At 42.3% G+C, this 24144-nt stretch overlaps 3 protein-coding genes and 1 non-coding gene across 11 annotated transcripts; 2 read left to right on the top strand and 2 right to left on the bottom strand.

The window, feature by feature from the left end:
* Window positions 1-96: 96 nt before the first annotated feature.
* LOC133929519 (uncharacterized) lies at window positions 97-3020 on the bottom strand. 2 transcript variants are annotated; one of them, XM_062376303.1, is made up of 7 exons: window positions 2780-3018; window positions 2325-2464; window positions 1688-2254; window positions 1350-1577; window positions 1103-1243; window positions 794-994; window positions 97-611 (listed from the first exon to the last, which is right to left on the bottom strand). In XM_062376303.1, exons 1-7 carry the CDS (start codon window positions 2880-2882, stop codon window positions 330-332), a joined length of 1662 nt encoding a protein of 553 aa, XP_062232287.1. In that variant the 5' UTR covers window positions 2883-3018; the 3' UTR covers window positions 97-329. The 2 variants fall into 2 exon arrangements, with proteins under 2 accessions (XP_062232287.1, XP_062232289.1); XM_062376305.1 differs by having other exon boundaries at window positions 474-611; window positions 789-994; window positions 2780-3020.
* A 153-nt stretch (window positions 3021-3173) lies between these two features.
* On the top strand, window positions 3174-3246 carry TRNAV-UAC (transfer RNA valine (anticodon UAC)). Its single transcript has one exon. It is a non-coding gene; the product is annotated as a tRNA-Val (tRNA).
* Window positions 3247-5013: 1767 nt separating this feature from the next.
* On the bottom strand, window positions 5014-8844 carry LOC133929518 (uncharacterized). The gene is made up of 9 exons (XM_062376302.1): window positions 8619-8844; window positions 7424-7538; window positions 7240-7349; window positions 6506-6631; window positions 6284-6404; window positions 6080-6164; window positions 5865-5978; window positions 5729-5768; window positions 5014-5419 (listed from the first exon to the last, which is right to left on the bottom strand). The coding sequence occupies exons 1-9, from the start codon at window positions 8796-8798 to the stop codon at window positions 5267-5269; spliced, it is 1044 nt and encodes a 347-aa protein (XP_062232286.1). The 5' UTR covers window positions 8799-8844; the 3' UTR covers window positions 5014-5266.
* A 1299-nt stretch (window positions 8845-10143) lies between these two features.
* LOC133929517 (uncharacterized) lies at window positions 10144-21941 on the top strand. Of its 7 annotated transcripts, none has more exons than XM_062376296.1 (16): window positions 10144-10204; window positions 10658-10757; window positions 10847-10912; window positions 11370-11494; window positions 12275-12399; window positions 18608-18751; window positions 18854-19127; window positions 19229-19331; window positions 19448-19578; window positions 19674-19755; window positions 20362-20740; window positions 20851-20921; window positions 21039-21114; window positions 21232-21299; window positions 21416-21521; window positions 21648-21941. In XM_062376296.1, exons 6-15 carry the CDS (start codon window positions 18608-18610, stop codon window positions 21477-21479), a joined length of 1392 nt encoding a protein of 463 aa, XP_062232280.1. In that variant the 5' UTR covers window positions 10144-10204; window positions 10658-10757; window positions 10847-10912; window positions 11370-11494; window positions 12275-12399; the 3' UTR covers window positions 21480-21521; window positions 21648-21941. The 7 variants fall into 7 exon arrangements, 6 of the variants coding, with proteins under 6 accessions (XP_062232280.1, XP_062232282.1, XP_062232284.1 ...); XM_062376298.1 differs by having other exon boundaries at window positions 10151-10166; XR_009911616.1 differs by having other exon boundaries at window positions 10160-10286; window positions 21391-21521.
* The last annotated feature ends 2203 nt before the right edge of the window (window positions 21942-24144 follow it).

The raw sequence follows: 24144 nt of genomic DNA, 5'->3' as shown, positions 1-24144 counted from the left end.
GTAGGAGCGAAAATATAGGCTACCAAGATGTGGTACCACTCCAGCTGTGGGAATATCTGCGGGACAGTGCCGATAGATACGGCAGCGACAACAACATAGACCTGACAACTTCTTTTCTGTATACAACTTCTTACTATATATACGATGCTATCACAACTTCTTGTTGCGCTGTATAGGTACGAGTCATGTAATATATACAACTTCTTTTCTATATGATGCTATCACAACTTGACAAGCACTGTTCACAAATGAGCAATGCTATATATATATGTATGTGCGGTCAAGCCATGCACCAGATCCGATCCTCGGCACTTGCCGTGCACAGCCTTTTAAAACCCGCAGAAGTCGCTGAGCTCGCGACGCACGTCCTCGTTCCTGAGCTTGGCCATGGCCGACTTCTCGATCTTCCTGATCCACTCCTTGGACACACGGTAGATGCCGCCGATCTGCTCCAGCGACCTGCACTTGCCGTCCTCCAGCCCGTGCCGCAGCTTCAGCACGCGGCCTTCCCGTGCCGGGAGCCTGTCCAGCACGAGCAGAAGCCTATCCCTCAGCTGGCTCCGGAAGATGGCCTCGTCTGGAGCCTCCAGAGATGTGTCCGGAATCACCTCCTGCATGCAGTTCAGCAACTCTCGTCAGAGTTTGTGTTTTTTTTTTAAAAAAAAAATCTGAAGTGTAAGTCATTTTTTATGAACAGTTGAGTTGAATGAACAGTGAAGTTTAGTGGTTGTTTGATTGGATGCTGGTCTAATGGATGAGAGATGTGCCGGTAGCGTTAGTTGTGATACCATACCGCCAACTTTGCGTTCTGTCCAATTCCAATCTCTGTGTAGAGTGACGCAACTCTCCGGGAGCACTTGCGCGCCAATCTGACGTTGGCTACCGACACGCCAACCATGGTGGCGATCTCTGAATCTGACGGGTTCCTCCCTGCGCTGTACCGGATTGCGCGCCGCGCCTCCTTCACTTTGCGGATTATGCTCTCCATTCTTGCCTGCACTTCTATTACATTATTAGCAATTCATTAGCAGATGCAGATGATTTTTCTCACATGAAACAGACTGACAAACGTGCCAGAGAATGGTTTCAGTCAGAGGCATACAGGCAGCAGGGTAACTCCTGAATTTTCAGCCAGGAGAGCTAGCATCCCTTTCCTGATCCAGTACTTGACATATGTGGAGAACTTGCACCCCTTTTGGCTGTCGAACTTCTCGGCGCCATCAAGCACGCCCATTTTCCCAGCCTGCAGTGCCATTCCAATAAGCCACATCAGTTACACCACAGTAATTGTTGTCAATGCATAGGAGATAATCAGAAGGGTGGCTAAAGACGCAATGCAATGTTGCAACCTGAAGTAGATCGTCGAAAGGCGTCCCCATTCCAGTGTATGTTCTTGCAATGTACTTGACTAACCACTCTGTGGTCACCAGCAACCTCTCTCGACTGCAGTAACCTGCCTGCAGCCTGCTCTTCAGCTCTGCTTCACCAACTCCAGCTACCATTGCCCACCTGTGGTAGCTGACCTCCTGCCCCTCCTTTATCATTTTCTCTCTGATTTTCTCAAGGTTTGCGCATTCCTATATATTCCAAAACAAAGGAACCACTTTAAGTGAAAGCTTGAATAGTATTGCATGGATTGCTGTAATTGATCCATTAGTGGGAATAGAAATGCTGATAATGAGAATACCTTGATAGTCACTAGCAATGCCGATTGTTCACGTACAATGCTCCTTCGTCGGCCCGGGTAGTTTTTCCACTCGGATATAAACTGACTACTACTAGACTTCCGCAACTTTCTTGATTTTCGTTTAGACACTTCCACGGAGATCCCGGATCCTTTTTCTGATGCCCTCATTCTTTTCAGTTTCCTCCCTTGACTCTTGCCACTTCGAACAATCACTTCAGTATCCTGCTCCTTCAGAGGAGTCTCTGGATCAAACTTTATAATTTTGTCAAGTAGAGCACAGTCTGATTCATCTGAGGTTTGTTTTAGGGTGGCCATGGACATGGACGCATTGAACGATTTCAGAGCTCCGAGCTGTTCGATATGCACGAGAATATCCTTTTCCAGCGTTACTAACTCTTTACCAGCCAAACTATTCTCCAACTCTTCAAGGTTTTGCATTAACAAGCTGTACTGCAAATTACTGTTTGTGTAACCCAAATCCATCCAATAAGACATCTCTTTATTCAGACTGCCAAGCTGCTTATTTTTGTCAAGAGCATCGTCAAGGGCCTTTCTCTCTGGATTCACCTGAAATCTGCACCGTAAATATTGCCAATAGTGAAATACAAAAACAAGGGGGTGGATTGACAATGAGGACCTTTGTTTTCATTGAACTACTTGACTTGTTCTCTGTGATTTGAAGCACTCCGGATAAAGATGCACAAGTTCTTTTGTGACGTCTGAGCAAGAGATGCAAGGCCAGTGCAAGGGATTCAGAAGAAATTGGCCTTCCACTCACTGTAAACAGCACGAAAATGATAACAAGTCCGTCAGTAAATCAACCATGACCTATATATATATATATATATATATGGTGTAAATAATATTTCAGTCAGGTGGACGGTCCTGCGCATGTGGCTCAAGGCGCAAACCGGAATAAATCTGATTGAATTCTACGATGAATTTGTCAGGAATCACGATTTATTTTCATTTTTCTGCTGACTTATTTTCTCCTTTTCATTTCTTCCCTTTACAGTACAGATCCCCTCGAACGAAATAGCAAGAAGAATGGCAATGAAAAACAATAGCAATAGTCGTAACACCAGCACTCACATGGATGGTGAGACTGCTTGGGGGGCTGGGGCTGCATCATCCAAGACGAGGAAGGTGACGAGGACGAGGCGCAGGGCCTGCCATGCATCATCTGCAAACCCATGCAGCTCCTGTGCTGCAGCAATGGCAGCTGGGGAGTGAAGTGAAGTGAAGGAGAGCAGGGAGGGATAGAAGAGAATTGGGGACGAGCTGCCACCAGTAGCCGGAGCCCTATCCAGGCCTTGTTTTTTGTTGGAGAAAGATCTTGGGCTGAGAACGAGTTGGGATCTTTTGTCATCAGATATTTCCCCTGCTTTCAGGAGGAATCAGGAGCACGTGTTCAACGCAAGGGCAATTCGCACCTGCAATATAAACTTATTACAACTAAATTATGTTCGAAAGAAATGCCAACAAAGTTGCTGTGGTGTAGTGGTTATCACGTCAGTCTTACACACTGAAGGTCTCCAGTTCGATCCTGGGCAGCAACAACGAATTTTCCCTTTTTTTTTATGCGTGATGATCCCTGGTGTAGCTGACTGCATCGGTACCGTACAGAACATGTTTTTTTTTTGGTCATCCGAGAGCAGATTGTTGCATTGATTTTTTTTTTGGATTCTGTTGTCTTGGGCAATTTTGTTCCAAGTTTGGTAAGCAGAAGAAGCGGCAGCGTGTTGAGCACCTGACCGCGTTCACCCGTTTCGTTTCTGTATGTATCTAACGGTGGCACAAAGGCAGCAAGCAAACCCCTAACATCACACCAGATGAAAACTCCATGCAAACACACGAGAAAAAGCAAGCTAACCGGCGAGCGATTCATGCGCGGCACGCACGCCATCGTCGAACAACTAGCGAGCAGATGCTGCCAGTTGACGAGGCAAAGCAACATATAGGTGTTAGAGTTTACGGCAAGCATCGGAAAGATCTGACTGTTATGGTAGAATATGATTAGCTAAGATTAATTTTTATAATATCTCTGATATTATTTTATCTTATTTCTAGTTTTGTTTAAAATTTAAGTCATCATGTACTTATATAACTAGCTCACGAGACTTAATATAATCATATATTACACTATATTTATCTTTCTATATGGTATCATGTCGGCATCGTTCCTAAGCCGCTGCCTCCAATGCTTTTGCCATCATACAATCATCCGATTGATTATCAATTAAAGTTTTTTTTCCAATCACCTTTAGATTAGGTTTTCTTTTGATACAAAGATCAATTTTTCCTATCATAGATAAGTTCGTGTCATCCGATCGATCCATTGAAGCTCCTCCACTATGGACTCCTTAACCTTGGCTTTGACCTCTCCGATGCCTTCTCTCCTCCGATGGTGCCACAATGTGACCCAATCCGCTCATCGACACAACCTCTATGTGGCCTTTTGAGCACCATGTCTAAATGTCATCGTCACACTAGATCATCGTTATCACACTGCGGTCCGCAACTACGAGCCTCGCACCATCGAGGACGAGTGTCGTTGCGTACCCTCCCAAGTTACAATGCCGACACTCACGATCACACCAACATCACCAGGGGCGCCGCCTCTTTGGGTCCACCACATGTTGCTTGTTCTTGTCACAACATCAACTATCGCTATGAGTTAGCGCATTTCTCCAAACTACCACTCCTTTTGAGGCCACCACCACCAATCGAGATTCTTAGCTAGATCAACCTGACTTTTTGTGAGTGCATGTGCTCATGTTAGTACTTTACGCATGCACCATTCTCCATAGTTACGATCACAGTCACCTTGCTCTCAGATACATCTTATCATCCAACAAAACTCATGGGCTTCCCACTCCAATTTGAATGTCCACATTGCTCATGCTACAACTGCAGTGGGGAGAGAGGATGTTACAATATCTACACTTCTATAAAATAAACAAGTTATGATAGTTCCGAATAATTTTTACCGTACATCTTACACAATCAAGATTAGTCCATCGTCTCCTTCCTCTCAATTGTTATGAAACTTTTAATCAATTTAAAAACCTGCAATTAATAAACACTATTAGCATTAAAAATATTGACACACTATTATTTCTTTCTATTTATATGTGTGCATTCTCATCTTTTTGTTTTTTAATTATTTTTTCTTATAATTTTTTTATTATAATATTATTGATTTCACGTATGTGTCACACATGTATGATCTAAACTGTTGTGGTAGGATAGGATGTTGTACCACTACAGTCAGATCCTTCTGGATCCTTGGCAAGTAACAATAAGTTAGTCTAATGAGGCAGGAATTACAATTCAGTGCGTGATCCCTGTTCAAGGTATCCCTTTCAGAGTATACAGGCATACAGCACCGCGCTTGTTGTGATAAGCACCTTCCAGAATTCAGAGGAATAGTAATCGTGCAAGTCACTACGTGCAAGGGTTATAGTGCACAGCTGCGTTACAGAAGAAAGCAACACCGTGCTATGTTTCGTGTCAATGTCTGAAACCACTGGAGCACCTCAGAATTTAGAAGCAGATATGATTTTTCCATCTGTCTCTCTATCTGAACCACCATCTTTGGGCTGCAGAAATGGGCGTCTGGAGGAATGGGGCGTAGCGATGGATGTATGGATTTACAATCCAACCAATTTGTGCCCAAGCGTTCTGGTGATAGCTAGATGTCACAGGAGCATTGTACATGAGCTTCAGCACCTGCATAACATAGAAGCATGCAAAGAATGCTGATAAACAAATGCAGTAAAAAAAATCGTGGTGCTTGCTGACTGTTAATATAAGTTCCTTGGGGAGGAGCAATGATACAACTGACAGTTGATGGCTAACAAATAATAAACCTGATGCAGCTATTAACCGAAATGCTAATAACCGTTGTTGATGGACAAAAACAGTGCGGAGAAAAACTAGGACTCTAGTATTGAAATGGTACAGTAAACAAGGTAAATCATTGAACAGAACGAACAATGAGAGATAAAAGAGAAGAACAAATATTTTGGCGATAACTACCTGCCAGTACATGAATGTCTGAATTATGCTACGGTGCCACCTGCAATTATCAATATGCAAAGGTACAGCTCATGAGATGTAACTCCTGAGACAACACAAAATTTTCAGAATAGTATGGATAGCTGAATCAACATACGAAAACAATGATATGATCAGAAGAAAACCCAGTGCAATTTCAGCATTTGAGCTAAGCAGGCTCAGTGTAGTGTTATTTGTCTCTACCCAAAGACAAGGTTCTTCCAAGTATTTCCTGAAGAAGACAGCAATACAGCATTAACAACAAGGCAGTGGACACGGATTGTGCCAGAGGATACAGAAATGAACTTCACAGACAACGGAACATGAAATCACCTATAAAAAGAGGAATGAGTGAAATTGCGCCTTAGGAATCTGGCAACATGATCAAGTGCCCAGCAAAGCACAGGTAGTGCAGCAACTGTTACAAAGTGAAAAATTAGATGTGGCAAGCATAACCGAAGGCAGCAAAACACGGGGATCAGAATCACAAATTTGGAGGGGGGGGGGGGGGGGGGGAGGGGGGAACTGTTATCTTACTCTTTAAGTGCAGCTGAGATGTGAAGAGCATAAGAGAGAACATCAAATGGATAAAATCCTTGGTTCCAAGAACAGACTGTAACCAACTCTGAATTCCAGGCATGTTCCATACTTTTGGTTTCTTTATGCAGAAAAGAAAATTAGATCGGTAGTACCATCAAGAAAAAATAATGCAGTGAAATAAAGATGAATTACTCATTCTTCAGACAGACATGTACTTACCCCATAAGTACTGTATAGCGAATATGCCGAGGAGAATATTGTTCCCAGCAATGAAAGTTTGCAAGCTCTGTCTGCAAGATGTTTTGGCAAAATTGGAAGCATTCCCAGACCTGCAACTACGAGTACCTGAAATATAATAGTTTGAGTATGTCATGCCAATCGTGTAAATGACCACAAGCAAGGATAATGTTCAGAACAAGAGTAACATGATCAAGATATCTAACAGAAACCATTGCAATGGCACTTACACATGACGGCTGGCCAGTTTGGAGCTAATGTTATGGATAAGTTAAAGAGGTGCTATGTCCACAAGGATGACCAAAATTATAGGAGCAAACAGAGCAATGCAACTTCTTCTGATAGCGAGTATTTTACGCATATATAATTAGAGCATCTCCAACAATATAGTTAGCTACTAGCTACAAGATTTGTACATGTTATCTATAGTTACCATAACCGACAACCCCTTTAATGGATCAGCTATAGCATAGCATGTTCTCCTAATTTAATGCGGGTCCATATGTAATAGGGTATATAATAGGGTAATAAAGTCTACATGCATCTATAGATTGACTACTAGTTAGTAGCTAGCTTTTCTCCTCTCTTTATTTATTCTCCCCTCCACATAGACACAAAAATATAATGTGGATACCCTTATAGCTAGCTGACATGGATTGTTACAGACACCCTTAGACACTCAATAAACTAAAGGAAAAAGGTGACCAATTCCTTACCCAGGCATTAATGGAGAAGTGAATAGTCCGTCCATCGAACCGTAAAGGAGTTGCAGCCCTGCCTGTTTGTGTTGGTGGTGGCGGCGGTGCAGCTGACCTGGAACTAGATCCTACACATGAAATAAGTTCAGCTGTCAGATAGGTATGTTTGAACAAAATGATGGATGTCAAGTACATACTTTACCTGAGTTACGAGCCCTAACATTGTCACTGGATGTTGAAGATGACGACCTTACTTCAGGCCTGCTGGGCTGAGTGGAACCAGTTGATGACATTGGCTCAACCACCAAGTCACGATCCTATCAAATTAAGAGAATCAAAATGCTTTTACCGTCATCTTGCTTGGCAACTTAGTTGGATGCAAATGATAGCATTATTTATTAAAAAAGGGGGACCAAATGCAAATGGCAAAATTTCAGTTTCCATCTTCTAATCTTTGTAACACAAATAAATTTCCACTATCTGCAGAGTTGCATAGAAGATTATCTTAATCAAACTTATAGATGGGCCGCATGAACACGGTAAACTAAGAGTGAGCATGTTGCATGCTCAGCGGCGGATGGTTAGATACTCAGATGAGGAATAGAGGACCAAGTGAAGAACACCGAGGAAGAAGAAGCTGCGCTGGTTGGGGAAGAGTTCGCCTGGGCCAACTGACCTGCTCGCTCTTTCCTAAAATCCTAATCAACTAGCCCAGCCCATTTCACTTGATGTCTGAATTCTCATCCCCGATTCCCCAACTAAGTGACCAACCAGTGCAGTTGCGCAGGCACAGGCAGGTGGGTGAGTCACGAGTGGGCGCGCACCGCTCAGGAAGGCTAGTGGGTGAGCGGCCCATGCGCGGCGGTGCAGGGCGCAGCTGCTTAGGAGGTATAAAAATGTTCACATCGATGAGACCCCCTAGAATTTCGATCTGCGTCCGCCCCTGCAGATGCTTGCTAGACAGCAGGCAGTAACAGGAAGAATGAATAAGTTGATACTTGTAGCACTAAGTTCACAGCACATCCTAACTTCCCACCAAGTAGAAAGAACATCCGAGGTTCAAAGCAAGCAATACGCAGTACAGTTCATGCTCAAGTACAGTAACCAGAAAGCAAGCACCGCAGCAAGCTGCGAGCCGCGATTCGATCTCTGCTACAATCACCACACAAATCGAACGCGACGAGCCAACTGCCCCCGTAACCTGAATCTCAACAAGCTTAAGCAACCCCAGCACATCACAGACGACTCCACTTCCGTACAGAAAGCGCGTCAGATCCTCCTTACTACACCTAAGCTAAGCGGACGGCTCGAGGGACAGCAGCAGCAGCAGCAGGGGAAGGGATCTAAGCTTGGAGAGGAGAGCCTTGGCGGCGGCAGCTACCGCCAGTAGTACTCACGATGTATCGCTGGTAGAACTTGCGCTTGAAGTGGTCGATGACGTCGGGGCGGGAGGCGAGGTGCGGCGGGACGAGGACGTTGGACCAGTAGTCGGCCCAGCGCGCGTCGCCCTCGTAGTCGTACGCCGCGGCCGCCGCGCGCTTCTGCTCCTGCTCCTGCTCCGTCTCGGACCCGGCCATCGCCTGTCTTCGCGTCGCCTGCTCCTGCTCCTGCTCCGTCTGGAGTTGGGGGATTTTGGCAGGCGACGGCGACGGCGATGGGTCGCTTTTCGGTGGTGGGCCAGGCCTGCGATGTTTTCTTGGAGGCCCAAATAATCGCGATCTAAGGCCCACTTATTCCGGCAGTAATCTGCGATGGATCGTTGTGGGCTCGATCCAATGAACCACTGTCTTTTCTCTAGGTATTTTATATGTATTTTCTAAATAAAAAATTACAAATATACGCATCGTTTCGAAAAAATTACAAACCTAGACTCATACGCATACATTTGCAATTTTTTGGTCATATTTCCTCTACGACTTTCTTCCGACACTCACAAATCAATCCAGTTTACTTTTCCAAGCACTCCTTGAGGTGAATTTCAGTCGGAGAGCCCAAAAAGCCTAAGCCAAGAAGAATTCAGCAACACGTATCAAAATTGATTTCACAAGCTGGCAAGCACAGAAGCTACCGACAACCGGAACGACCATCCAGTGCGTCGTCACTCATCGCATCACAACGCAACACGTGAGTCAGCCAGTCAGTCAGTTGGCCACTCGATCAAATCTTTGACCTCGCGGCCCACTTTGACACAGCCATTATGCTGTACATGGACGATGGGTCCCACCATTTCGACCAAAAACTTTCCCCAAATGGGATGATCAGCACTCGGCAGCAGTCTACTGAATATGCAATTTTTTAACTGGCCTGTTGTTCGTGGTGTCTTGTATGATCAACTATATGGATGAGAGAACCGTTATAATACCTATAGCACCTTGGTATGCTACCTCATCGAGGATGGTATTCACAGAGCTATTAAGTAGGTTATGAGCACTTATCTAATACTCTATTCGTGCCCAACTTCTCGCGCGGACAGGCCGTCCACGACAGCCAATTTTTCTTTGCCGTCCGATCACTGCGTCGTCCGGCTCTCATTGCCTCTCTCACGCGGTTAGGTGGCCGTGGCTGATTTTTCTACCGCGAGCTGGGTGTGGGATGGCCGTGGCCGATTTTTCCTAGCGCGAGCTCGGTGCGGGACGCTGCGTTCCGCTCTCTCTCTCCTCTCTCACCCCCGCTCCTTTCCGTCCGTTTTTTTCCTCGGGACGCCGCATTTTTTTGCTCGGGACGCGCGGCGTCGTTTGCTCGCGTTTGGCCCGGGACGCGCAGCGTCCTGCGCTCACATTTGCCTAGCGGGCGGCACTTGCTCCCTTGTCATTGGCTGCTCCTGCCTTTACTGGTTGGTCCGTACGTGCGGGGCGTCCATGGGTAAAAGCCTGCGTCGTATTGGAAACTCCGATCGATGTCTTTGTTTTCGTCCGTTCCTAGGCTTCCTCACCACACCAGCCTGAGTGAGTTTTTGCGCTCATCGAGCCCGTACCTTGCCTTAGTGAGTTCTTGCGCTGGCTGATGGGCTACTGCTGTTGCCTCTGCTCGTCTCTTCCTCATTCATTTGGGATGGGATTTACCCGGTTTCCTCCTTTCGTTTCGATCTATTTTCCTATGTGGTCTTGCTCTCCTCTGTTGGTCTGTTTTTTTTTCCGTCCTTTATTGTTTTTCCTTTATAGTTGAGCTCAGGTTGATTTTGTCGTTTGGTCTTTTTTTTCTTTTGGGTTCTTTTTCTAGATTCACTCTGTATATGGTTCTTTTTTTCTCTTTTGCTCTCCTCTGTTGGTATGTTTCCCTTTATAGTTGAGCCTCGGGTTGATTCCGTCGTTTGTTTTTTTCCTTTTGGGTTCTTTTTCTAGATTCACCCTGTATATGGTTCTTTTTTTTCTTTCTTGGGTTTCTCCTATGTATGGTTCGGCTGCTGATTTGCCTTCTTCTTTTTTGTTGGTGCCAGCTCCAAAGATCACTGCTTGCTACCTTATTGCTGGTTTTCTATTTTGGTGGTTGTTCGTGGTGTTTTCCACCCGGAGTAAGCATGGAGGGTGTGGGCTGAGGTTAGTGTTTCCTGCACGTGTTTCGGTTTTCATTATCTTTTTGTCTTCGTTTGCTGACCGTAGATTTTTTTATTGTGCTCTTCTGTTAGGTTGGAGGGAGGCCTGCAGTGTGCCTGGCCGTTTGGTTCTCCTCCGGTCCCTGGTTCTTCAGCAAGGTACATGTTGTTCCTCATATTGCTATATGTCCCGTTGTTAAGGAAGCGTGTCCCTGTTCCTTACCCGCTTAGTGATTCAATGTTAGTAGGAACCTACATTTGTACGGGTACCTTGATGTGCTTGCCTCCATGTTTTGGTGTCACAGTGTGTACAGCAAATAGCTTTCTTTGCTACCTTCCAGCTTAGCAGTAGAGTTAATTAGTGGGCCATTTGTTTTAGCCTGGTCGACGCCTTAATTAATTATGGGATGCCATTTCATGCGGTTCTGTTAAAGGTTTGCAGGCTAGGCGTGATTGTATGTTGTTTCCATAGGTTCTTGCTGGTGATTTGTCAGGTTTTAGTGTCCTGCTTACAGCGGGCTGTTAGGCACCTAAAAATGTGACTATATCTTTGAACCTATATTTGTATTTCAGATTTGGCTATGGGTGCTAATTTTTATTGTTGCCTCTTTTTCAGGATTGTGATTTCGAGCTGCACAGCTCTGTTCTGTCTCCGCTTCTTTTGCCTTTTGTTTTCTGGAACTCTCGGTTTTTTGGTCCGCTTGTGGGACTCTCGTTATAGTTTAAGTTGCTGTGATCAAGGTGAGACTTCATATCCATTCGTTCACCTGTTGGTTCATTGCCTGCTACATTCATGTTCATTGTACCATTATACATATTGCTTGTTGCGCGATTGGCTTTAACTAACGCCTTTCTTTTTATATTCCTTCCTTTTCCCCCTTCGTTCTTTCTTTGGCGCCATTGTTCTTTTTCCGTATTACTTTTTGGTGTCTTGGAGCCAATTTTTAATTTTGGTTTAGAATGTTTGTAGTGGGTGCGTCTTATGTTTCTTTATTACAGGCTGTAGTCAGTTGGTGCCACTCCGTGTCTATTGCATACTTGTGTGAGGTCGCTGATGATGGTGCTGTGCTAGGTGGTGTAGAGATATAATTGCCCCCCTTGGATGCAGAGGCTACTCCTCAGTATGTCTCTGCTTAGAGATTCAATGTTAGTAGGAACCTATATTTGTACGGGTACCTTGATGTGTTTGTCTCCATGTTTTGGTGCCACAGTGTGTACAACAAGTAGCTTTTTTTCCTACCTTCCAGCTTAGCAGTAGGGTCAATTGGTGAGCCATTTGTTTTAGCCTGGTCGACGCCTTAATTAATTATGGGATGCCATTTCATGTGGTTCTGCCAAAGGTTTGCAGGCTAGGTGTGGTTGTACGTTGTTTCCATAGGTTTGCCGATGATTTGTCTGGTTTTAGTGTCTTCCTCACAGTTGGCTATTAGACACCTTAAAAATGTGACTGTATCTTTGAACCTACATTTGTATTTCAAATTTCGCTATGGGTGCTGATTTTTATTGTTGCCTCTTTTTCAGGATTGTGATTTCAAGCTGCACAGCTCTGTTCTGTGTGTGCTTCTTTTGCCTTTTGTTTTCTACAACTCTCGGTTCTTTGCTCCGCTTGTGGGACTCTCGTTGCGATTTAAGCTGCTGTGATCAAGGTGAGGCTTCATATGTATTCGTTCACCTATTGGTTCATTGCCTGCTACATTCCTGTTCGTTGTACCATTATACATATTGCTTGTTCCACGATTGGCTTTAACTATGACCTTTCTTTTTTCGTTCCTTCCTTTTCCCCCCTTCGTCCTTTCTTTGGGACCATTGTTCTCTTTCCGTATTGCTTTTTGGCGCCTGGGTGCCAATTTTTAATTTTGGTTTAGAATGTTTGTAGTGGGCGCGTCTTATGTTTCTTTGTTACAGGTTGTAGTCAGTTGGTGTGACTCCGTGTCTATTGCATATTTGTGTGAGGTCGCTGATGGTGCTGTGCTAGGTGGTGTAGAGATAGAACCTGCCCCCCTTGCATGCAGAGGCTACTCCTCAGCATGTCTTCTTTTGGAGCTGTCCTCATATCACTTGCATGGCCCCTTATGGGCAGGCTGCATTCCAGGCTGTTAGTTTGCCACAAATGTTGTATGGGTTTCTTGCTACTCAGATAGCTGCTGGTGCTGTTCGTTGAATCAGTGTTGTTGCCCTGTCAATCCCTGTGCGAAGTGTCCCTCGTGCAAACATAAATGATCTTTCACAGTTCCCCCTTAGTCAGCTTTCTCCTCATGTCTTGTGGCTTTAGTGAGCTGCCTTGTCGTTGTTTTTTCTAATCTATTTGATATTGTTCTTCACCATGTAATATTTATCCTTTGTTTAGTGATCAAGCACGTAAATGATGTCGTTTCCCTCATTGTGTTTTTTTTTCTTCCATTACATGGGATACCATGGTTCTTTGTTGGTTTTGCCTCTGCTTGTGCTATTTTGTTAGTTCATTTTACAATTTCCTTGTGTTTTTTTGCTGGGGTATTTGCTTATGCTCTGCAGAGAATATTACCAGCTATAATGACTCAAGATTCACGGAAGAAGCCAAGTATGTGTGTTCATTTGAATTAAGTTAGTGTTTATGTGCCGTTCCCTATATCTTTGCCCTGATATTACACTGGGGATCCTTTTATTTAAAAGGGGAGGTCATTTTACCGTGTGTCCCATCGGATATAGCCACAGAGAATCGCCATAAACGTTACAGGTTTTTTAAGCACAAACGGTACAACCTACCAGGTACTTTGCCTATAGAATTAGTGGTCTGTAGTTCTTAGGTCCCTACCTAAAGGATATTTCATAACTTAGATTTTTCCCGTATCCTGTAGGTCCAAATCAGGGCTGCGTTGTTACTAATTTGTATGCGAGCTTCACGCAGAAGTACATTGATTACCTTAAAGGTACATGAATAGGGATAGCTACGTGTGTTCCTCTACGACTAATGTTCTATGCTTTCGCCTCATTCTGTTTGTCCCTCTGTTTCCTGTTCCTATCAGAATCTTATCGGGGAAGGTCATACTATGGTTCTCCTGATTTTGAGTGTGAGCATTGCCATGCATTGTTCTGGTACCCGGAAAGGGTACGAGGATCCACCTCTGCTAGGGGCCCACCGCCGGCATATAGCCTTTGCTGCAAAGGTGGCAAAGTTCGCATACCCCCGTTTAAAGAACCACCATCGTTCCTTCGAGATCTTATAAAATTCGATGGCAATACTCGATGCAAAAAATTCCTCCGCGATATTCGACAATACAACTGTTTGTTCGCTTTTACTTCGATGGGTGCTAGAATAGATCATGCTATAAATAGAGGTGGAGGTCCATATGTGTTTCGTATCAATGGTCAGATCCATCATCGTATAGGATCTTTGTTGCCGACAAATGGTGAGCCCCCGCAGTTTATTGAGCTCTATATTTATGATACTGATAATGAACTAACTAATAGAATCCATGCGTTAGATTTGTCTGAGAGATTGCAGGCTCACCTAGATACAGATATAATTGAGGGCCTGTTGCAGATGTTAGATGACCATAATCCCTTGGTTAAGAAATTTAGAATGGCGAGGGATCGTTTGAAAGAGTGTGATGGGGAAAATGTGGGTATTAGGATTGTTGGTGCTCGTGAAGGCGATCCTGTCCAATACAATTTGCCGACGTGTGAAGTTAGCTTTGTTGGTTGTTGGTGATTTTTCTGTTGAAACCTACAAGCGGGATATAATAGTTCATTGTTTTGATGATAACCTTCATCAAATATCAGCACTGCATCCAGCACTTATGGCTCTTCAATATCCGCTTCTATTCCCTTATGGTGAGCGCGGTTTCCAAGTTGGTGTTCTCTATGTTGGTGCTGATCCGACAAAATCAAATGCTCGAAACAAGATGACGATGCAGGATTACTACCGGTATTGTTTTCAGTATCGAAGAAACCAGCCAAATCCATATCTATGCTATGGTAGACTCTCTTCACAGGCCAAGGTTGATGCCCGGGCTTGTATTGATGAAGATAGGCTGCAGTGGATCATTGACAATCAGCCAACGCTTAGAGTAGAGCATTTCCAAGGCATAGTGGACGCTGTAGCTAATGGTTGTATAGATGGTGATGCTGTTGGCAAACGTATATATCTTCCTGCGAGCCACACTGGTGGCAGACGATACATGCTACAGAATTTCCATGACGCAGTCGCGATAACTAGAGTTTACGGTCCTACGGACATTTTCTTGACTTTCACGTCTAATCCAAAATGGCCTGAAATTGCTGAAGCTCTTAGACTTGAACCTGGTCAAAAGTATACAGATAGGTCTGACCTTGTTGTTAGGGTGTACCATATGAAATTAGAGGACCTTTTAGGAGATATCAAAGATGGCACGGCCTTTGGATCTATTACCTCAGGTGTGTTGCTTTCCCTCCTTTTTTATGTATGTTTTCTTGTTTTATCTCTTCATCTGTCTTCCTTAGGTTCCTCTTCCATGCCCTTTTTCCTTTTGTTTCATTGCCTTATACATGGTCATCTTTGTTTTACTTCACCAGTGCTTCACACTGTTGAGTTCCAGAAGCGTGGGCTCCCACATCCTCATGTCCTCGTATGGCTTCGTCTCGACACATCGGTGCCTACATCAGGCCTCATAGATTCGTTTATTAGCGCTGAGATTCCAGACCCAGTGGTTGATCCTCTTGGTTATGCTCTGGTCGCAGAGCATATGATGCATGGCCCTTGTGGGGAACATAACCTAAATTGCTCTTGCATGAAGAATGCTGTATGCTCTAAGGGGTATCCAAAATCATTTTCTAATGAAACAAGAATCGATGATCAAGGATTCGCTTTGTATAAGCGTGCTCAAAATGGAAGATATGTTAAAAAAGGAAAAGTTGATTTAGATAACCGATGGGTAGTACCTTATAATATGACTCTTCTAAAGAAATTCCAAGCTCATATAAATGTTGAATTCTGTAACAAAACCCATGTTTTAAAATATTTGTTCAAATATGTTACAAAAGGCCCTGATTGCGCGAAGGTTTACCTTGAGCGAATACGAAAAGGTGAGGATGCACCGTTAGATACAACAACAAAGACTATCAATGAGGTGAAAGAATATCTAGATTGTCGATATATTTGTGAGCAAGATGCATGTTGGCGAGTGTTTGGTTATGATATACATGTGCATATTCCACCTGTAGAGAGGCTGCCTGTTCATTTACCTAATGAAAATTATGTCACCTACAGAGAAACAGATAACTTATCTCACGTAGTAGCAAACGAACGGCTTAAACGAACTATGCTAACCGAGTGGTTCCTTGCTAATCAGAGATATCCACAGGGAAATAACCTGACTTACTGCGAATTTCCGACTAAATTTACATGGGACGACACATGTAGAATATGGAACAAGAGAGTCCATGGCTTTAAAATAGGCCGCTTGTATTTCGTGCATCCAAGTGTTGGTGAGCGTTATTTTCTAAGGATGTTGCTAATGATTGTCAAAGGTGCGAAAAGCTACGAAGATGTTAGAGCTTATAACGTAATAGTTTATAGCACGTTCAAGGAAGCGTGTGCAATACGTGGCCTTTTAGCCGATGATAATGAATGGCTTACTGCTTTCAATGAGGCAGCCACATGGGGTTCCTCAGGTCAACTTAGACAGCTTTTTGTCACTATGCTATTATTTTGTGATGTGAGAGATGAATTTTCTTTTTTTGAACAAATCTGGTGTTACTTAGCAGACGATATCCAACAACGAATAAAACAGGCAGTGCGTAATCGGAATTTTGTTCTTCCTTTAGACGAATTAAAAGATATGGTGCTTGATGAGATTTCTTTATTGCTTAGTAGGCGCGGTGCATCTATAAAAGATTACAATCTACCTGCTAAGAGTGAGAAAGGCTCAGCGTTTTATACGAATAGGCTCATAGATGATGAAATGTCCTATGATTTGTCCGAGTTAGAGGCAGAGACCGCGTCATTGTGTCGTCGTTTAAATCCTGAGCAACTACGAGCTTTTACGCATATTGTTACTTGTGTTTCTAATAGAAAACCTGGATTTTTCTTTGTTTCGGGTTTTGATGGCACTGGGAAAACTTTTCTATGGAATGCAATTGTCTCATCTTTAAGGGCACAGGCAAAAATCGTCCTCACTGTTGCATCCTCTGGTGTCGCTGTTTTGCTTTTACCGGGTGGTAGAACTGCTCATTCTCGTTTTAAAATACCACTTACCATTGACTCTACTACTGTTTGTGATATTAAGAGAGGCACCATGCTTGCCGACCTGATCATCAAAACATCGCTGGTGATCTGGGATGAAGCCCTTATGACTCACAAAAAATGCTTTGAGGCTTTGGATAGGACTTTTCGTGACATCATGGCTGTGGAGGACTCTGAGGCAAAGAACCTTGTCTTTGGTGGTAAAGTTGTTGTGCTTGGTGGCGATTTAAGACAGATCCTTCCGGTTATAGAAGGTGGTACTAGGTCTGAGATAGTGAATGCTACGATTACTCATTCTCCGTTGTGGCATTATGTTAAGGTCCTAACACTGACAACTAATATGCGATTGTTCTCTTCTATTCTTGATCCTAATGTTCAATCCGAGATTGCTAACTTTAGCAAATGGGTGCTTGATCTCGGTGAGGGAAACCTTCTTACTCACAAACATGGTGCCGATACTGAAGCCACATGGATAGATATACCTTCTGATTTCTTAGTTCATACTAATGGTGACAACATTGCCTCTATTGTTTCTTCCGTTTATCCAGATTTTGAAAACAATTCTTCTGATCTGTCATATTTATGTAACCGTGCTATATTGGCTCCGACGAATGAAATTGCAGATGAAGTTAACTCATATGTCTTGTCACTTGTGCGAGGTGATCAGAAAGAATATTTAAGTTCCGATACAATCTGTAAGTCAACAAACACAGTTGAGGATGCAGATTTACTATATCCCGTTGAGTTTCTTAACTCAGTTAAGTTAAACAATTTCCCACAGCATCGTCTCGTTCTAAAAAAGGCTGTCCCTATCATGTTGTTACGTAACCTTAGCCAGACAGAAGGGTTGTGCAATGGAACACGGTTTATCATTACTAAACTTGCTGATCTGGTGATCGAAGCCGTTATTATAACAGGAAAAAATGTGGGTCATACTGTTTACATCCCTAGAATAGTGTTATCATCAAAAAAAAAACAAAATGCCCTTCACTTTACAGCGTCGCCAGTTCCCTGTTAAAGTCTGCTATGCTATGACTATAAATAAAAGCCAAGGGCAAACCCTAGATAATATTGGTGTTTACTTAAAAAGTCCTGTTTTTACCCATGGTCAACTATATGTGGCTGTATCTCGAGTAAGATCAAAGAAGGGTCTTACGATTCTAATTGAAAATGAAGATGGTTCGTCTGGTTCTAAGACTAAAAATATAGTCTATACTGAAATTTTCTCATGTTTACAATAGTTTGTTTCCCTACCCTCTATAATATATAATGTTGTTTTCATATGTACATAGTAGCTATTTATCATCTCCTGTGAGAAATATACATTTGTTTTTGGCCTGTAAATACCTACTACTTATGTTGTTTTGTGTCCTCATGAATACAGACCTTTTCCCCCTACGTTTAAGCCTTGGATATTCAGACGGTTCTGTGTTACATATCTGCTATTTTTTTTCGCTTTATGCTGATTGAATTCCTTATGTTTTTCTGACTTCTTCCTTCTTTACATATCTACTGGTTCTTTATTTGCTTTATACTTATTGTATTCCTTATACTTTTGTGACTTCTTGGTTATTTTCGTTTGGCTATGACGCCACATGGTGTTGATGATCATATGGTGCCTATTTAGTTTTTTATTGTGGCTGTAAGAGCAGATGTCGATCTCTATGCTGAAAGATATACACTCGCGGGGTAGACACTGGACTGTTTGTACAAGGCTGTCAAGGATGTGGGATTATCGTGGAGGCACCGATGATGGTGATGTACGGCATGTTGATCTTGTCCTACTAGATGCTGAGGTAACACACAATTTTCCTGTTTTACTATCAGTAATTCTTGGTCTATTTTCCATTCCTTATTGTCTACTTACTATTTTATTATGTGTCCCTGGTCTATTCTAGGGAACTGCTATGTATGCTCAAATTGGATCGGACAATGTGAAGGATAAGCAGCCTTTGTTTGCTGAAGGAAAAGTGTACATGTTGAAGAGGTTTAGGGTCCTCAAGTCTAAACCTTCTTACAGGCCTGTTGACAATGAATTCATGATTGAGATCACCTGCCACACATTGATTGAAGAAAAACATGATTTTCAATCTGACTTCCCAATGTACACATACAACCTGACGAAATTCCCTGATTTGCCTTCGCTTGTTGGTGAGACCAAGTGTTTTGTTGGTGCGTGCCTCTCTGAAAATATATTTGTTCACTCCCTTTTTCGTTAGTAATTATCTATCGTTATATTACTATATTGTTGACTGCCTAGGCGTATGTCACAGATATTATTGGCCTGATCACAGAGGTGGCTGATACAACCACAGTCCAACTCCATAATCAAAGCAGGGCTACGGTTCGAAGGGCAATTACACTGAGAGACACTAGGTACAACAGGATGTGCATATTTTTGTTGGTTCCACCCTTTCTCTTTTCCCATGCTGAGGAGATCTTTCTTATTCCTCTCTATCTATTTACTTCTGATATTTTTTATTTGATTGTAGCAACTATGAGATCAAACTTTACCTTTGGGGTAAGAGAGCTTCTGAATTTGATGCTGATAAGGTGTATGCAGTTGGCCAAGAACAACCAGTCATTGCTATCTTTGTTGGAACACTTATGAAATCTTATAAAGGTGTGATCCTACACACCTGGATGTGGTTTCGACTGCACAGACTATTGTCATATCTTTTTTTACAGGTACTAATGCATCTGTATGTTTTTTTATAGGCGAACATTCGCTCAGTGGGAATACAGCTTGTCGATGGTACATCAATCCCGATGTTCCTGAAGTCCAAGCTGTTATAGACAGGTATTATTTCCTTATCCTGCTCTCGCCTCTTTTATTTCATACTACTTCACATCCTGTTTGTTATTCTTTTACCTCGTGAAGCTGCCATCAATTAGCTACCTTATTTTTTTTGTCCACAGCCTGCACGGCACTTTTCAAGCTATACAACGCATTGCAGGAAGTGAACAGCTAGCTATTTTCCAGCCTGTGAATGTTGAGCCACAACAGAAAACTTTAGAGGACATGTTTAAGATTAGCCCATATGACTTCCCAGCTAAGTATCCTTTGTAATTGTATCTTCCATTGTTCATACACTATGATAGACAGCCCATTCTGTGATAAGGTTTATTAGCCTCTTGCTAATTGCAGGCTGAAGGTTTTCGATGCATCATCACTATTTCAAGAGTCGATCCCTTTCTATCCTGGTGTTTCCCATCGTGTAATCGCTGTAGTAAGACTGCACTTCCTGATGGCATTGGATATAAATGTCCACACTGCAAATGCACAGGCTCTAAATTTAAGTAATAATTCCTTGCTGTACATATATGTGCCTCCAATGAATTCTTTAGTCAAAGTTAGATAACCCGGTTTCTCCCCGCATTCACTGATGCTCTAACCTCATTACAGGTACAAGATATGCTTGATGGGGACCGATGGCACAGATGAAGCAGAATTTGTGTTTTTTGGTGATATGGGTCGTCGTCTTGTTCTTAAAGATGTCAATGTGCTAATGAGATCTTGTCGCAGCGCTGATGGTATTCCAAGTGAAATAGCGTCGCTGGTATCCCAAAAGTACCATTTTACAGTTAATGTAACCAGCAAATGCTTTGAAAAGCCACAACGATCATACGAGGTGAAGCACATCCATTGTGCCTACAGCCGACAGAGTACCATTCCAACAATCAAGAAACCCAGTGATACACCTACTGATGACAAACACAAAGCTGTTTTATCAATTGTCGGTTCATCCAGTGCTATGCAACCACACAAGGACCAACACGTTCAAGTACTTGCTCTACCTCAGCTACCTACATAACTGGTTCTCTAATTGTTACTATGGTGCTTACTATCTTGTCTTCCGTGATGTTCACTGCATTTGCCTTCCTTGTTTGCTAGAACGTGAAAGATACTCCCCCACCAAAAGACTCTCCAACCTTTACACCGCTAAAGACCAAACAGCCTCTTTCGTAAGTTGAATATACATGCTATATTTTCTAACATCGTTACCTATCTACTTTAAATTTTTATATGCTTATTAATCTGTAAGAAACACCCCTTGATTCTTATCATGCTGCTACACACAGTGAGCACCCAAGTGATGGCAAAAAAGAGAGAAATATACGTAGGCGATTACTTATGGATAGAGCTTCAACTGATGCAGTTAATTATACTTCCTTTATTTTTCTTATTTCCTTAATTATATTATATTTGTTTTCCTTATTTCCTTTGATCCTTGTCTAAATATTTTGTGTCCTGCTTACCTATGTTTTTGTATAGAATTTAGACAAGCATGATGATTCTCTTGATGATAACCTGGAAGATTCTTTGGGTGATGCTACTGCTAGGTTAGTTTCGATAAGATCTCTTGTACTTACTTTCATTGTGGTTTAAATTATCAATTATTTCTGCCTGTCATTTTACCATCTCTCACATTAGGTTCCTGCTTTACTTCGACCCACAGGTCTCTCACTGGTTCCGATGGTGATGGTGGTTCCGATGCTGATGGTGGCGCTGATTCAGCCTAGGCAATCTTACTTGTTTTCCTAAAGAAAAAAAACAAACATCAGGTAATTTTGATTTCAACTTCTTTACTAACGTCATTAACATGTCTTTGTTGCTGCTATTACTCTCGGCTATTTTACTTTATTCCTTTCTTTCTTATTCATTCTCTATCATTATTTCCACTTTAACAGGTGCCGGTTGTTCTTTTTTGGTGTTAATATCACTAGCGCAGGACCATCCAGCTCAGAAATATAGCCTGTTGGCATCCTGGTTGTAAATATGAAGTTAATGGCCAGCACCATCATTTTGATGTAAACATGGCTCTAACCTGAAAACTGTTCACCCTCAGCCTTTGTATATATAACTACTGTAACGATTAGGATCCTGGTTACGTAGCCTGCTGTTTCTATAATATGATTCACTGTCACTTTGCTACACTTTGCATATTTTGATTGTCGACTAAGTGAATGAATCCTGCTTTAATCGCTCGCTACTGTTTCTACCTGCTCACTTTCCGATGGGTTCTTTTGGTGTATATTCTTACGTTACTAAACCTTTCCGTATAATATACTAACGTGTCTTTCATTCTGCTATCTAGCATTGCAAAAATACAACGCCGATTCTGTTTGTCTATCACGATATTGGGACGACCATCTTGTCTTCCCAACCGTAGTACTGATAGACTTTCATTCTAACATTCCAAAACCCTATGTTACTGTTATATGTCCGTATCTTGATTTTTTTTTCTCCTGGTACATACCTCTTCCTCTGATTGTAATACTTTTTTCTATACCCTATACTTCCATGTTTATTCTTTAATGATTACGTCGACCGTAGTGTCCTAGCTTCAGCATGCTACAGCCAAATTTACCTTCTATAATCTCCTCATATGTCAAATTTACTAGCAAATATATTACCATCCTATACACTACTTTTTACCATCGTCATTCTCTATTGACGGCGCGCAAGGGCGCGCCGGTCTCTACTAGTTTATACTAGGCTTTAGTCGTTATCTCTTTATCCAGTTTACTTGTAAGTTTTATTGGGTATGTCTTATATACCGTGTTTGGACAACTCTCTCAACAATTAAGAGATCTATTTGATATTTGAAGAACGCGAGGACTAATTGAAGTAATGAATCTCCCACATCTCAGGCCTGGTGAGTTGTTTTCCAATCCGACTCCGATGAACGTCAGCACGCAACGCAATTTGGTAGCCAAATACGGGCATGGAAGTAAACAGAGACATGGAGGATGACCTGGGGCGGTGTTGTCGGGACAAGCTTCCTGCTTTGTTAGGAGGACCAAATTTGCAGCGCATAGAACTCTGCAAAAAAGTGTTAGAAAACCTAGAGTTTCACAACTGAACGTGGACCCGTCTTGATCTCTCGAAAGATTCGATTATATCTCTTAGGGGTTTTTGACACTATATATACGAGACAACACCCTTCATTATAAGCAGAGATGAATAAAGAATAGACAAACTTTCCCCTATATTATATCTCCTTTTGCCCGTTTCAGTACTTTATGGTATTAATAGATGCATTCTCGAAGTGGTCGCATATATGTCTATTATCTACCCGCAATCACACATTTGCAAAGTTGATATCGCAGATCATACAAATTAGGAATAGTTTTTCGAATCATCGAGTGAAATCCATTAGAATAGACAACGCTGGAGAATTTACTTCTAAAGCGTTCGATGATTATTGCATTGGTATGAGAATTAAAGTTGAACATTCTATACCGCATATCAACACTCAGAATGGTCTAGCGAAGCGCTGATAAAGAGAATAAAGTTCATCGCTAGATCGTTGTTGCAGCACTGTAATTTGCATGCTACATGTTGGGAACATGCAGTCTTACATGCGGCATCCCTCATTAATTATAGACCATCCTCATACAATATTCATTCACGTATGCAACTAGTGCAAGGGGGTAATTACGAAGATTTCCCATTTACACAAATTTGGATGTATGATTTATGTGCCAATACCGCCGCCACAACGAACTACTATGGGACCTTTGCTGAAAGTTGAAATATATGTCGGTTATGAGACTGCATCTATAATCCGATATTTAGAAATAACTGAAAATCTGCATACAGCTTGATTTGCTGGCTATATTTTTGATGAAAATAATTTTTCGTCATTAGAGGAAAAAAATACCCTTAGATGAAGAATGTCGGGAAATTATATGGCAGCCTGAAAGAATTACATCACATGATCCTCGCACTAGTGAAACAAATGATGAAGTACAGAAAATCATTGATTTGCAGAAATTAGCAAACAATATGTCTGATTTGCAGAAATTAGCAAACAATCTGTGTGATCATTTTTGTGATTTGAAGAGCGTGACTAAGTTACATGTACCTACACGTAATGCACCAGAGAGGGTGGAAGTACTAAAAAAAGTACCTCTCATCTTGTCCTAGGAGCTCTAAAAAACAATAAAAGGACAAGAAATTCAGTTTCTCAAGTCCAAAATAGCAAAAGACGTCTGACGAAAATGAAAAATAGGAGTTTACCACAGCCGATCACAAGAGTGTCCCAAAGGAAAAAGTGAACCCTCAGGAAGTAGGCATACCGGATTTGAATCTTCTCACACAAGAAGAAACCAACAAAAATGCACGCGCTGAAATTAACGCTGGTAAACTAAAGGACCTTACTCCAACAGTAGGAAATTATGA

This window comes from Phragmites australis, chromosome 9 (genome assembly GCF_958298935.1).
Source record: "Phragmites australis chromosome 9, lpPhrAust1.1, whole genome shotgun sequence".
NCBI lineage: Eukaryota > Viridiplantae > Streptophyta > Magnoliopsida > Poales > Poaceae > Phragmites > Phragmites australis.
This window is presented reverse-complemented; position numbering and strand designations above follow the sequence as displayed.